Below are 13,560 nucleotides of genomic sequence, written 5' to 3'. Positions count from 1 at the left end.
GAAACTGAAAGTCATTAATTTTTTATACCTTGTATGAAATTCATTCATTTATTCAAGAAATATCCAGTGATTAATTAATTACATTTGATTAATTAACTAGATTAATTCATTACATTTATATTTAGCCAGAACTGTTTTAGGCCTTGGTGTTATAAGGGTAAACAAAACAACATCCCTGCTTCTCTGGAATTTACATTCTTATGGAAGAGGCACAATAAACAAATAGAGATATAAGTCAGGTAGAGATAACTAGTATAAAAAAACATGAAACAAGAAAATGAGATTGGGAGGGTCTGGAGACTGTACTTCAGATTTGTTGAACAGAAAAAGGCTCTCTGGGAAGATGAAAGATGGAGAGCGACCTAAGTGGAGAGAGGGAGAGAACCTTGCATACACACAGGGGAAGAGAATTCCAAGCAGAGCAAATCATGACTGCAAAGGCTCTAGGGTGTTTGGGTGTGTGGCTGGGAGAGAGAGGTAAGAGATAAGCAAAGTAGCCAGCGGCAGGTCACACAGGGATTTATACACTGATGGGAAACCATTGGAGGGCTTGATCTGGGGAGTGATGTGATTTAACACGTTTTATAAGGATTATTCTGGCTACAGTGTGGAGGATAGACTGTAGGGTGGTGAATTGGATCCAGGAAGGCCAGCTAGGAGACTGTGACAATAATACAGATGAGAAATCACTGTGGGTTGGACTAAGGGAGGTGGCAATGGAATTGGTGAAAAGCAATGAAAATTCTTTCCAGGTAGGTCCAGCAAGAATTGCTGGTGGATTAGATGTAGAGCTTGAGAGAAGGATCTCTTTCTGCAGTTTCTCTGAATTCTGGATCAGGTATGTGTGTAGCTCCATCATGAAAGGAGCCATCACTTTCGACAGGTCACCTACATTCTTGAGGCAGCTTCTAGTTTGTTCTCATGGGTTTCAGTTCATCCTTGTGAACTTCCTTTGTCCTGGTTCTCCCCTGCTGCAGATCTGGCTTCTCTTCCTGATTCAGACCAACCACTGTCTGCAAAAGCTTCCATAGATTTATTCACCAGCCCCACAGCTGTGTAAGGTCCATCCCTATAATAAAGTCCGTATTCTGTATCATTCAGAGTGACTCTACTTCCCTGATCATAACCTTAACTGATGAAAGTTTGATCTGTTTTTCAGCCCAGTGAATAGAGATGTTCATGGGCCAGTTGGATATAAAGTCTAAGAGATGTTTTAGTGATATTCATGAGTCGTGAGTATCTAGCGTTTTGTTATAATCCTGTGGTAAATAATTTTTAAAACTATTGGCTTCTAATTACTTTGCACTGTGGTCAGAGAATGTGGGACTATGGCTTCTTTGGCATTTATTGAGACATTGTCTATAGTCTTATTTATTTATTTAGGAAATGCTTTTGTGCTTGGAAAGAATGCGTATTTTCTGCTTGTTGGGTAAAGGTTTTTATGGGTATCTACACAATAGGTAGGATGTGGATATCCATAAAATCCTTAATAACTCTTAAAAATGAAGACAAGAATTTTAGGTGAATATTGTTGGGGGGTAAGACAGTCATTACATATTTGTAAAATAAACAAGCCACCAAGGAGACCCAACCATCATTAACTTATATACACATAATACATAGCCTCAAAATAAATGAAGCTTACTGAATTACAAATTCAAAGAATTTTGATTTATAAATTATTTATAAAATTGACCAAAACAAATTAATAACAATAATTAACAAACCAAATCATATTTATGTGTGTTTCTATACCAAGGAAACAAACTATACTTCTTATAACAAAAACAAATTTGAATGACATTGATTAAGTACCTACACATCAACATTTTGGAAGCTGGGGCTCAGCGTTCTCAGGGTAGAAGTCCAGCGTTCTTATCTCAACCTAATAGTTTAATCTACAAAATAAATATCAACTGAGTAATATTTGTTTGTACCATATAATTATGACAAAACTACATTTTATAAACAAATACATGGAAAATATAGATTCACTTATTTTAGAAGTTATATCTTTCAAGTGCCATGAGCTGCTACACTTTTTCATACAAGTTAAATACTTAAAGAGTTCAAGTGGCTTGTTCCAGCAAAAAAAAAAAAAAAAAAAAAAAAGGAAAAGACACAGTGTTGTTCTTTTCATACCTGCTTTTTCAAAGTTTATAATCTGCCATCCCTGATTTACATATTTTATTTCTTCTCTGTCTGAACATTTCAAAGTACTTACTTTATGCCTCTTTTAGATTGCAGTAGTATTTCAATTTCCCCTTGTTCATTCTATCTGGCAGTTCCCCAAGTATTTTATAATTTTTTGTTGATGAGCTCATATAGATATGCCAATTTCTCTTCTCGCTTCAGCATCATTAATTTAAATTAAACAGTGGCCACCATGCATAATAAGGTTAAACCAAACTTTCAATGCTTGGTTTCAAAAGTTATCCCAGAAAGGAAAGGATGCCTAATGGTCTTTGAATCAGTTATCTATTGCCACCATAACAATGTACAACAATCATAAAATATCACTGGCATGTAACCATGTCTCAGCTGGAGTTTGGCTGGGTGGCTTTCATGATCTTGGCTGAGTTTGCCCTAATACCTGAGGGTCAACTGGCTGTTGGTTGATCTAGCCTGGTCTCAGCTGGGCTCCCCCTGTTTCTCATCCTCCTCTTACACCGGGCATGCACTCCTCACAACAGGAGAGCAGCAAGAGAGAGAAGTCAAGCTCAATTGTGCAAATACTTTAGAAGCCTCTGCTTGCAATATGGTGGCCAAAGCAGGTAGGTCAGAATGCTTGGCTCCCGGTAGGAGGTGACAGCAGAGTTAGGAGTGTGGAAAAGGGTATGGCTATAGGGAGGGGTGATGAATTCCATATTATGATCTACTATAATCTTAGAAAAGAGATAGTCCCCATTGTTATTTAATTTTTTCCACCAAAGGAATAAGCTTGAAAGAAGAGAATCTCTTTTAGTGGGCAAATATAAAACTTCGGATAAAAGTCGTGACCCAATTTTCATTACATTAAAAAAATAATAGGTAACACAACATTGTAAATCAACTATACTTCAATTAAAAAAAAGTAATAGGAATTATGTAACTATAAAGGCAAAAAGAAAACTCTATAACATACACTCTTTGGAATAAAATGAAAAGAAATACAAGTTCTTGGGCATATAGGAGATGGCTAATGAAACAAGTTTTAACACTCACTCAGAGTTTCCAGACATTAAAAAAATCTCTATGTTCTCCCAGCTCTTCAAGATGCGAAGGTTTTAAGGCTGATTTACTCACTTCTAGGCCCTTCTCTGTTTACTCTTTCAGGAAGAACAACATGTTTCCCTCTCGGTGATAAACCTAAATTATTTTCCCCAATTTTATACATGCTCAAATCCTGCTGCCAATATAAACACATTTCCGTCTGACTTTCCTCTCCAGCGGAGCCAATGGCTCTGTTCCCTTTCCCCATAGCATTTTGCTTATTTATTATTATTATTTTACAAGGACATCACATCTTACTCTGGGGCTGGGGTGGGGAATGAGAGAGGGACTATGCATATTAAAAACAGGGGCCAAATCTCAAACGAAGGGGAAGAATGCAGTGTTATTTGCTGGACCATGGACTCTCTGAGGGCAAAGACTCCTAAGCACAGGACCCAGCATGTAATAAGTATTCAAAAAATGCTTAAAGGAATGAAGGTGGTGGGTAGTGGTGGTTGAGTGCTTGGACTCTGGAGCCAAGCTCCTTGTTCAAATCTTGGCCATACATTTACTTCGGGCAAATTAACTTCTCTCTGTTTCAGGGTTTTTTTTTTTTTTCTTCAGCTTTAGATGGGGATATAAATGTAGCTAAGGCAATACTGGGTTGGCCAAAAAGTGCCTTCAGTTTTGAAGTAAAAATAAAACACATATTTTTCATTTTCACCAAGAACTTTATTGAACAACGTATTCACCCTTTTGTTCCACTACCTTCTGCCATTTTTTCAGGCAACTTCATAGCTCCGTCTTCCCAAAACTTTTTATCTTTTTGAGCAAAGAACTGTTCCAGGTGCCTTTTACAGTCTTCCAGGGAATTGAAATTTTTTCCATTAAGAGAATTTTGTGAAGACCGAAATAAATGGAAATCCGAAGGTCCAATGTCTGGTCAATATGGTGGATGAATCAGAACTCCCCAGCCAAGCTGTAACAGTTTTTGCCTGGTCATCAAAGAAACATGCAGTCTTGCGTTATCCTGATGGAAGATTATGCATTTTCTGTTGGCTAATTCTGGACGCTTTTCGTCAAGTGCTGCTTTCAGTTGGTCTAACTGGGAGCAGTACTTGTTGGAATTAATAGTTTGGTTTTCCGGAAGGAGCTCATAATAGAGGACTCCCTTCCAATCCCACCATATACACAACATCACCTTCTTTGGATGAAGACCGGTCTTTGGTGTGGTTGGTGGTGGTTCATTTCACTTGCCCCACGATCTCTTCCATTCCACATTGTTGTACAGTATCCACTTTTCATCGCCTGTCACAATTTGTTTTAAAAATGGAACGTTTTCATTACGTTTAAGTAGAGAATCGCATGTGGAAATACGGTCAAGAAGGTTTTTCTCACTTAACTTATGTGGAACCCAAACATTAAAGCGATGAACATAACCAAGCTGGTACAAATGATTTCCAAAGCTTGATTTGGGTATTTTGAGTGTGTTGGCTATCTCCCACGTGGTATAACATTGATTGTTCTCAATTAATGTCTCAATTTGATCGCTATCAACTTCAACTGGTCTACCCGACCATGGAGCGTCACCTCCAGCGAGAAATCTCCAGCATGAAACTTCGCAAACCACTTTTGACATGTTCGATCAGTCACAGCACCTTCTCCATACAATGCATAAATCTTTTTGTGTGTTTCAATTGTGTTTTTACCTTTCTTGAAATAATAAAGCATAATATGCCAAAAATGTTGCTTCCATCTTCAATATTAAGATGGCTACACAAAAATTCACCAATTTTGATGTCTTTTTTAAAATGCATGCTGATATGATGGCTGTCACATAAAATCTAACAAAATTGTTTCGAATGAAGTTAAAGACAACTAAGTGCTACTAGAGCCATCTTATGGAAAAAACTGAACGAACCTTTTGGCCAACCCAATACATGAAAAGCACCAGTTCTTTTTTTTTTTTTTAAGCAGTGAAAAATTTACTGTGATCCCAGTCATCTTCATTAATCCATTGATTAAACAGATACTATTATTTTAGTTGTTTTTAAAAAGTGGATCTTTTATTTTTAAAATTTATTTATTTTTTGTCCATGTTGTGAGGCTTGAAGGATCTTAGTTCCCCAACCAGGGATTGAACCCAGGCCATCAGCAGTGAAAGTACAAAGTCCTAACCACTGGACCACCAGGGAATTTCCTGTAATATTAATTATTGATTTACTATATTAATCTATTTTATTTTATTTATAGATAAGGTACTTCTATTTTATTTAAATACTGCAAAATGATCATAAAAATGTTTTAATGTTTACTTTTGAGAAAAGCAAAAACAATAAGAATTTAGCTGGGAAGGGACTAATATAATAGAACTTGGTCATTTATTTTTATTTAAAAATTTTTTTTTATTGAAATATAGTTGATTATATTAAACTATTTTAAATAGCAGTAACTTATAGGTAACAATTTTATTCCTTCCATGATTATTATTATTGCAATTAAAAAGCCTTCAGTAAATTCATGGTGAATCGTGTGGTTCTAAATATGATAGCTTTTATTATTATTACTATTACTGTTGGGGCTGATGACACTGATTAGTGTGGCAGGAAGGAGGATGGTATGGATTGAATTGTATCCTCCAAAGAAGCTGGTTGGAGTCCTAACTTCCAGTACCTCAGAATGTGACCTTGTTTGGAGTTAGGGTCTTTATAAAGGTAATCAAGTTACAAAATGAGATCATAGGGTGGGTTCTAAGGCAATATGACTGGTGTCCTTATATAAAGGGGAAATTTGAACACAGACACACAGACACACACAAACACACAGAAGGCAAGAACATTACCCGAGGATGAAGGCAGAGATCTCCAATCCAAGGGACGCCAAAGACTGCCAGCAAACCACTGGAATCTGGAAGAGAGGGAGGGAACAAATTCTCTCTCAGCCTCAGAAGGAACCAACCCCACCATCACCTTGATCTTGGACTTCTGTGTTTAAGCCACTCCCTTTGTAGTACTTTGTTATATTATACTTTGTTATACAGCAAACTCATACAGAGGGTGAATACACATTGGCTGTGGATTCCTGGCATCCCCTATGGTACCCCAGGTGGATCTCAGTTCCATTTCTTCTACCCTCCTGGCAAATTTCCTAATAGTTAATGCCAGGTCCGGAGGCCCAGGACCCCAAGGGATATTCTGTGACAGGGCATACCTTCTGTCCCCAAGATAAAGCTTAGTGGCTTGAGCAAATCACCTCTCCTGGTCTCAGATTCCTTGTTTCCAAGATAAACTAGTCAGACAAAAGTACCTAAGGGTCTGGTCCCAGCTATAAACGTGATGATTCCTGCGGCACTGATAAAGGTTCGCCTGACTTTCCATAACTCCCTTCATTTATTCTGCTAGAGAACAATCCTCTATAAACATATTTAAATCACATCTTGAATATAAGCTATACATGTCAATTTTTTTTTACAGTATATATTAATGAGTTGTCAGCACAGTGTATTGGAAAAGTATGGCCATAGAAATCAGGAGATCTGAAATTTAATTTTGATTTCAGAATAATGATCAGATTAAAACACAAGATAATATCATCTACTCCTCTTTGCCAATTATGGTCTAGGATAATTTTTTTTCTTATATCTTAAGAGAAAAATTATTTTCAGTGTGAATGAGTCTCACGTAAACCCAGCATGGGTATAAAAATGCAATAGTGAGACTTCTCAGGTTTTTCCCTCTCTCAATTCTACCCACGCTTCTTTTCTAATAATAAAATATTTTTCCTCAAAGAATAAATCAGCTTCTGACCACCCAGTGAGAGCCACATGGTTTTCTTTTTGAGACTTGGAAGGAGGTAATAAGGAGAGAATATCATTGTGGTATTGGGAATCATGGTATGTGCCACTGGACTCAACACTTTTGCCTAGAGCTAAACCTTGTCTTAGGGTCACACCGGGTGTCAGGCTGTGGCCTGAAGCCTTTGTAGAAGCATCTCAAACAGGGAGGAATTCAACAGGCCAGTGTATGCCTGATTTGATATAAAGCACATTCACAAAATCCCATAGTTTGTGCGCCGTTCTAATAGGGAACACCAGGAACTTGTTACAAAAGCTGTCCCTTTATTTGTGGATTTGTGAGCACATTACTTACGCTTTTTTGATAAATAATCTTCCCGGGGAGTACTTACCGTAGCAGCTGGTAGTCTTCTGTGTTGTTTCATTGCGTACACCCGGCATGAGCACGATGCAAACTGTTATGCATGACCCTAGCCTTCTCTTTGCAATAAGGAGCACACACAATGCCATACCAAAGTGTTTATTGACATTCCTTGAAGGTGGTAGGATGGAAGAGAAAGCTCGGCCTGAGTATTACGTGACATTTCTCTTGTCAATATAAGCAAAATCAACCCAAGAACAAGGACTTCTCCTGCTATTGACTAAAACAAAGACTGAACAAAATCGTTATAGACATTTCCTTAGGTAAATTGGAAGCTTCAGGAAGTAGGCTAATGGAACAATATTTACTCTAAATATTACCTCTAGGCACCTTTTTTTCTACTAGAACAAAGGGACTACATGTCACTAACAGGAAAGTAACACTTTCTCCTTTGGACTTTACGATGGCTGGAACATCCAGCCCAGATTTTGATGATATAGTATTGCAGTAGTTTTAAGAATGAACACTGAAGTACATAATAATAATAATAATAATAAAGCACCACATTTGTTATGTAAAGTTCTAACTACTTTCATGTGAAAGTGTTTCATCTTGACTGGGAAAACATTTGTGGGAACTGAGAAATTTTCTGAACCCAAATTTGGGACACATGGTTTGACACACAGACTGATAGGGCCACAGATGTAACATTAGAACTGTTCTGGAAGGTCCAGCTCATGGGCTGGCCACACAAATGCACTTACTGTTAAAGCACAGATGGTCATGTATTAGAAGAGAAAAAGATTGAGATTCTGCATATTTAAAGCCTGCCAACAAATCATATATCACTTTTTCTTAATTTTCTCACTGCATGACAATCGTGATAGCAGTAAAAAATTTTCACAACCACGGTCAACTTACAGACATAGGGTTGACAAAGAAATCAGTAGCTTTATAGTACTTCTCCTGATTCTGCAGAGTCTATTTCTGTTTTTAGGATTATCACCTTCATATGATAGATTAAAATGGGATATCCATGAAATTATCATAAATACTTCATAGTATTTTTGAAGCATTTTTCTAATGAAAACATAAGTTTTCTCTTATTTATTGTTCTTATTTGTCTCCCAATCAAAGGTAATACACTCTTACTAAAAATAGCTCTAGGGCTTCCCTGGTGGCGCAGTGGTTGAGAATCTGCCTGCCAATGCAGGGGACACAGGTTCAAGCCCTGGTCTGGGAAGATCCCACATGCCGCGGAGCAACTAAGCCCGTGTGCCACAACTACTGAGCCTGCGCTCTAGAGCCCGCGAGCCACAACTACTGAGCTAGTGTGCCACAACTACTGAAGCCCGCACACCCTAGAGCCTGTGCTCCGCAACAAGAGAAGCCACCACAATGAGAAGCCTGCGCACCGCAACGAAGAGTAGCCCCCGCTCGCCGCAACTAGAGAAAGCCCGCGTGCAGCAACAAAGACCCAATGCAGCCAAAAATAAAATAAATTAAATAAATTAGAAAAAAAAAATAGCTCTAAAAGATCTTGTTTTAGGGAAATAGTGGCTTATAAATGATTAATTTTATACTATGCCTCCATGGAGAAAACTAATACTTTAAGTTAAAAAGAAATTTACACAAGGTAACAAATGGGTGAGATCTATCTTGCCCATTATGAATTATATGATTTGGGGTGGTTTGCACCTCCACCTGGTGAAATTAATAGCACAATCGAGTCCTATAGCTGTTTTGTTATATATGTATATATATATATATATATATATATATATATATATATATATATATATAATGTTATACATAATTTAAAAATCAGCCTCATATATGAGGGAATATTAACTAAAGAAACATCATCTGGGACAAAGACAAAGATTTTTCCATAGCAACTGTCTGTCCTCCTCTTCTCTTTGTTTTCCTTCCTTAGGGATTCTGTGCAAGGCTGTAATGGAAATTGGGACCCTATTAATAAGCACACTTTGCATTCTTTCAGGGACTCTGACACCAGTATGTCTTTCTGGAATTTTATACTTTTATGAAATAGTGCTCCTGTGATGCTTTGTGGGATATATCTGAGCCATGGCATTGGGCGGGGCAGTGGGAATAAGGAAAAGTTAGTTGAAAACCATTCATGCCCCAGTTTTCTATCTATATATAACTTCTAGGCTACCTTGTTCCTTCTGTATGTGGGAAGAATAGTCATCAATTAATCTCATTAACAGATTAATTAGATACTTGTGTAAATTGTGAAGCTCCCCGGAGCAGGTTCCATCTTTGGAACAGCCTTCTCCCTTGCCAGTGTTCTAATATAAGTACTGAAAAGAAGAACTGAATGCTTGAATTGAGTATTTACATACATCTAACATCAAGTTCTAAAAATGAAAGATGCCCCCTGTACTAGAGACACTATTCTATATAGGATGGTGAAACAATTTGCATCATCCTTATGTCCTGATTTCATAAACAATAGCTCCACTGGAATCCATAACTTTCCTGATGCTGAAATGTGTCCTGAATTTTACAGATCCCTCATTCTGTATTATGTAACTTACACATTCCATCATCCTATCTTGGTAAATATTCTTTTTTAGACAACAACAGAAGGCCAGATTTCTGTAACATATATATTTCCTGATTGACAACAGGTACACAGCAGCAACGGGTGCTGAGCATTCTAATGCCTACTAAAGGAATGTTTCCTTGTACAGTGCAGGGAACACAATTAACGCATTGTCTGGGCACAGACCAATATGAGCGCTAGACATGGCTCTGGATGAAATTAACTTTCCCACATTTCTCACATTTCTCCCTTGCTTAACATACTGAAGGACAACAATGTGACATTTCAACAGTTCTTTTCCCAGTGAAGAAAAACACTTTCATTAGTGACATATTTCAGATGACATGATAACAAGGTTAGACAAATAGCAAACGACCATCATGTTTGGGTTTATGGCAAATGTAATTGAGAGGTTAGGCTGTCCCTGGAGCCTGCAACTGTTGTTCTGAAAACACTATGTTTTCTGAGACATCTCTTCACTGAATGCTAAAAGAAACTGGATCCCTATTTTGACACAAATCAGTGTGCCTTTGGGGAGTTAGCTCTTTGCTCCAGGAGGACCACTATGGAGGAAGGAAATGTATTATATTTCCCTTTGGGGGGTTAGGTCTTCGCTCCAGGAATGACTGCTACGGAGGAAGGAGATGTATTATATTGCCCTTGATCCCTAACAAGCACCATCGCTCTCTGTAGCTTCCGAGTTAGTGTGGTCCCTGGGGACAATCAAATGCGAAGGAATTTGAACACCATGATGAAGGAAAAAAAAAAACCATGAAAAAATAAAAACACTACCAAAGTTGAAATAAAAATTTGTTTGCCAAACAGGTAATTACTTGGCTTGAACAAAAGTCATGAGATTATCAGGACATTTTTCTTCCTCTGGGAAGGAGACCTGTGGCTAGATCGAACAAAGCAAAAGAAAACAGTACAGAACTCAGGTATTCAAACCAACTGAATATGTCCTTCTAATATGTCCTAATGTCCTTCTCCCCTTTCTCCTGTTTGCTTCAACACGTTCTATACAACACAATGGGGGTAGAAGCCTTGTTGTTTATGCTACATAATGAGATCTCCTTCTTGGACTTGTGCACAAGTTTGTGCTTCTTGGGTGGTGGGTGTTCACGGGGGGTGCACCCCCCCTCCCCCCCAGGACTTCACTGAACTCAAGTCGCGCCACAATCCCCACAACCATTGGGATGCCCTGCGTTGCATCAGCAGGAGGTGTTTTTCTTGCTGTTATTATTGGTTGGAAAGTGTAATATTTGCACCATATGTCTAGGCTAGTTCCAGCTGATGGGACCGATGACACATACGAATCATGAGTTGAATGTATCAAAATTGTGGTGTTGCCACTGCTGTTTTTGGATGGATTGGATGCCCAGGAAAAAAGTAGAGTGGGAGGAAAAGAAAGAGTTGATCAGCTCCTATTCTGGAGTTTATTGTTAGAAATTATTAAAAATGGTGGCTCTGCTCAGAAGAGATGGGTGTAGAAAAGCTTGGAATGCTTAATGCTCAAATTTCCCCTTAAATCATAGAAATGGAAGTAAACATTTATTACCATTTGGTCAAGTGTAGCATAACTTGCATTCATATTTCATTGTTAGTAATGGAGGTATGTGGAGATATACACAGACCTTGAGACAGCTGTTTTGTTTGTTTGTTTTTAAATATTGCATACAGGCTAGCAGTTCATTGAAAGTAGAGGAGATAAGCCTGAAGGTTAGATCTTAGAAGAAGGCAATTCTTCATGCACAGCTCGTCAATCCTGATTTGGTTTGAAAACGAAAATCATGGAATACCAAAATCAAAGGAGAGTTGATTCAGGGAAAGGGAAAGGATGATGTCACTGGCCAGGAAAATGTCAGGGAAGTTTTGAGTTCCTCATTCAAGTCCAAAGGTGCTGGTTTCTTCTACCGCCGTTAACAGCTTTTCATACAACATGGAGTACGAGGGATAAGGTGGAAGATCCAATCGATTGAAGCACGTGTGTGCCCTGAATGGGGGAGAAAAGGCTGGTCAAGGTGTTTGTTTCAATGGTACAACTGGCTTGGCCAGTTCTGTGATCAGTCTGAATCTGTGAATCAAAAGTGAATCTAAAGATGGTAGAACCATGCTTTAGGACCACCATAACACACTTGCAAACTAAGAAGCACAGCCTTGGGCTTCCCTGGTGGCACAGTGGTTAAGAATTCGCCTGCTAATGCAGGGGACACGGGTTCGAGCCCTGGTCCGGGAAGATCCCACATACCGCGGAGCAACTAAGCCCGTGCGCCACAACTATTGAGCCTGTGCTCTAGAGCTCTCAAGCCACAACTAGTGAAGCCCGCGTGCCTAGAGCCCGTGCTCCGCAACAAGAGAAGCCACCGCAATGAGAAGCCCGCACACCGCAAGGAAGAGTAGCCCCTGCTCGCCGCAACTAGAGAAAGCCCACGTGCAGCAACGAAGACCCAACACAGCCAAAAATAAATAAAATAAATTTTCAAAAAAGACAAAAAAAAAAGAGAACCACCGCCTTCCAGACAGGAATAGACCAGTCGAGGGACTGGAATATCTAGAAACTGGAGGGGTAGGTTTGCGTTTGGAAGCAAACCACGCTATACTAGCACTGCACTAGCAAACCAGTGACATTTTACAACTGAGAGATGAAGTTGGATGTGGCCAGCAAAGGAACCTAATTAGTATTAGAGGATTATGTTCCCAAGTCTCCCTGCCCAGCTCTGATTTCTGGGCCTCTGTAAACCCTGTGCATTGACTTAGAGGTGCCAACGGATGCCCTGGAACTCTCGAGATCCAGTGCTCCATCAAGGCAGGTGTGATGGAGCACTGACAGTCCGACTCCTTTACCATTCATAGTGGGGCCTGCTTAACCTGAAGCAGAGATGCTGCATTTCCAAGAACAGCTGAGCTTGGGGGATAATCCTCCCCGGATGCCTGCAGCATCCCGGTGCCACCTGCCCTGGGTTCTGCTTATTTTGTCATGTACTTCATCCTGCGGGCCCATCTATGTGGGCCAGTGTCTGGCCTAGACAGAGAATGGCTTTCCCTGCTATGTGCCAATGCGTGGACCAGGACCAGACCCTGCGAAACCAAGTTGAGAGCGGCAGAAAAATGCCAAGTGTGCTTTTGGAACTGGCTGAATTAGCCAGGGGCAGGATACGGGCAGACAGCATCTTCTTGGTTTCCTTTATCTGGTCATTTTAACTGTCACTCCTGAGTGGAAATAATACAGAAAAAAAAAATCCTATTTAGAAAATAGTTGGGATCAGATTAATTCTGTAAAAGATAATTTCTGGGAACTGAAAACATTAGCAAATGGCCCCTCTTCAAGACCTAGTCTGAACACCCAGAGTTTCTTCAGGAGTTGCTCTTAGTGCATTAATCTATAGGCCTGGTTCACTCTTAAATAAATCCTAGTTTGTAATCTAGAGTGAATGAACACAATCAGATCACGATTTGATTCCTCATTCCTGAGTCCTCGCTGCTCTCCACGTGTGGTCCTGACAGCACGGAGGACCCGCTTACTTCATTTCCTGGGCACTGGACCCCGTGCTCCCAGGTGGGGTGGGGCTGCGGACAGAGTCTGGAACCAGGGTTCGGAAGACCTCTAGCCTGGTCCCAGTCCAGCCACTGACTAGCTTTATAACC

At 39.5% G+C, this 13,560-nt stretch overlaps 1 protein-coding gene across 3 annotated transcripts in view; it reads right to left on the bottom strand.

Moving 5' to 3' along the window:
• Positions 1-9,651: 9,651 nt before the first annotated feature.
• HECW1 (HECT, C2 and WW domain containing E3 ubiquitin protein ligase 1) overlaps positions 9,652-13,560 on the bottom strand; it is a 314,499-nt gene continuing 310,590 nt past the window's right edge. For all 3 annotated transcript variants that reach the window (XM_007187728.3, XM_057549480.1, XM_057549481.1), the window contains one exon: positions 9,652-11,908. In XM_007187728.3, coding sequence (XP_007187790.2) covers positions 11,797-11,908 — 112 coding nt within the window. In that variant the 3' untranslated portion in view covers positions 9,652-11,796. The remainder of the gene's footprint in view (positions 11,909-13,560) is intronic.

The sequence above is a fragment of the Balaenoptera acutorostrata genome, chromosome 7, assembly GCF_949987535.1.
Source record: "Balaenoptera acutorostrata chromosome 7, mBalAcu1.1, whole genome shotgun sequence".
In the NCBI taxonomy this organism is placed as follows: domain Eukaryota; kingdom Metazoa; phylum Chordata; class Mammalia; order Artiodactyla; family Balaenopteridae; genus Balaenoptera; species Balaenoptera acutorostrata.
Note: the sequence above shows the minus strand (reverse complement) of the source record. Positions and strands in the feature narration are given on the sequence as shown.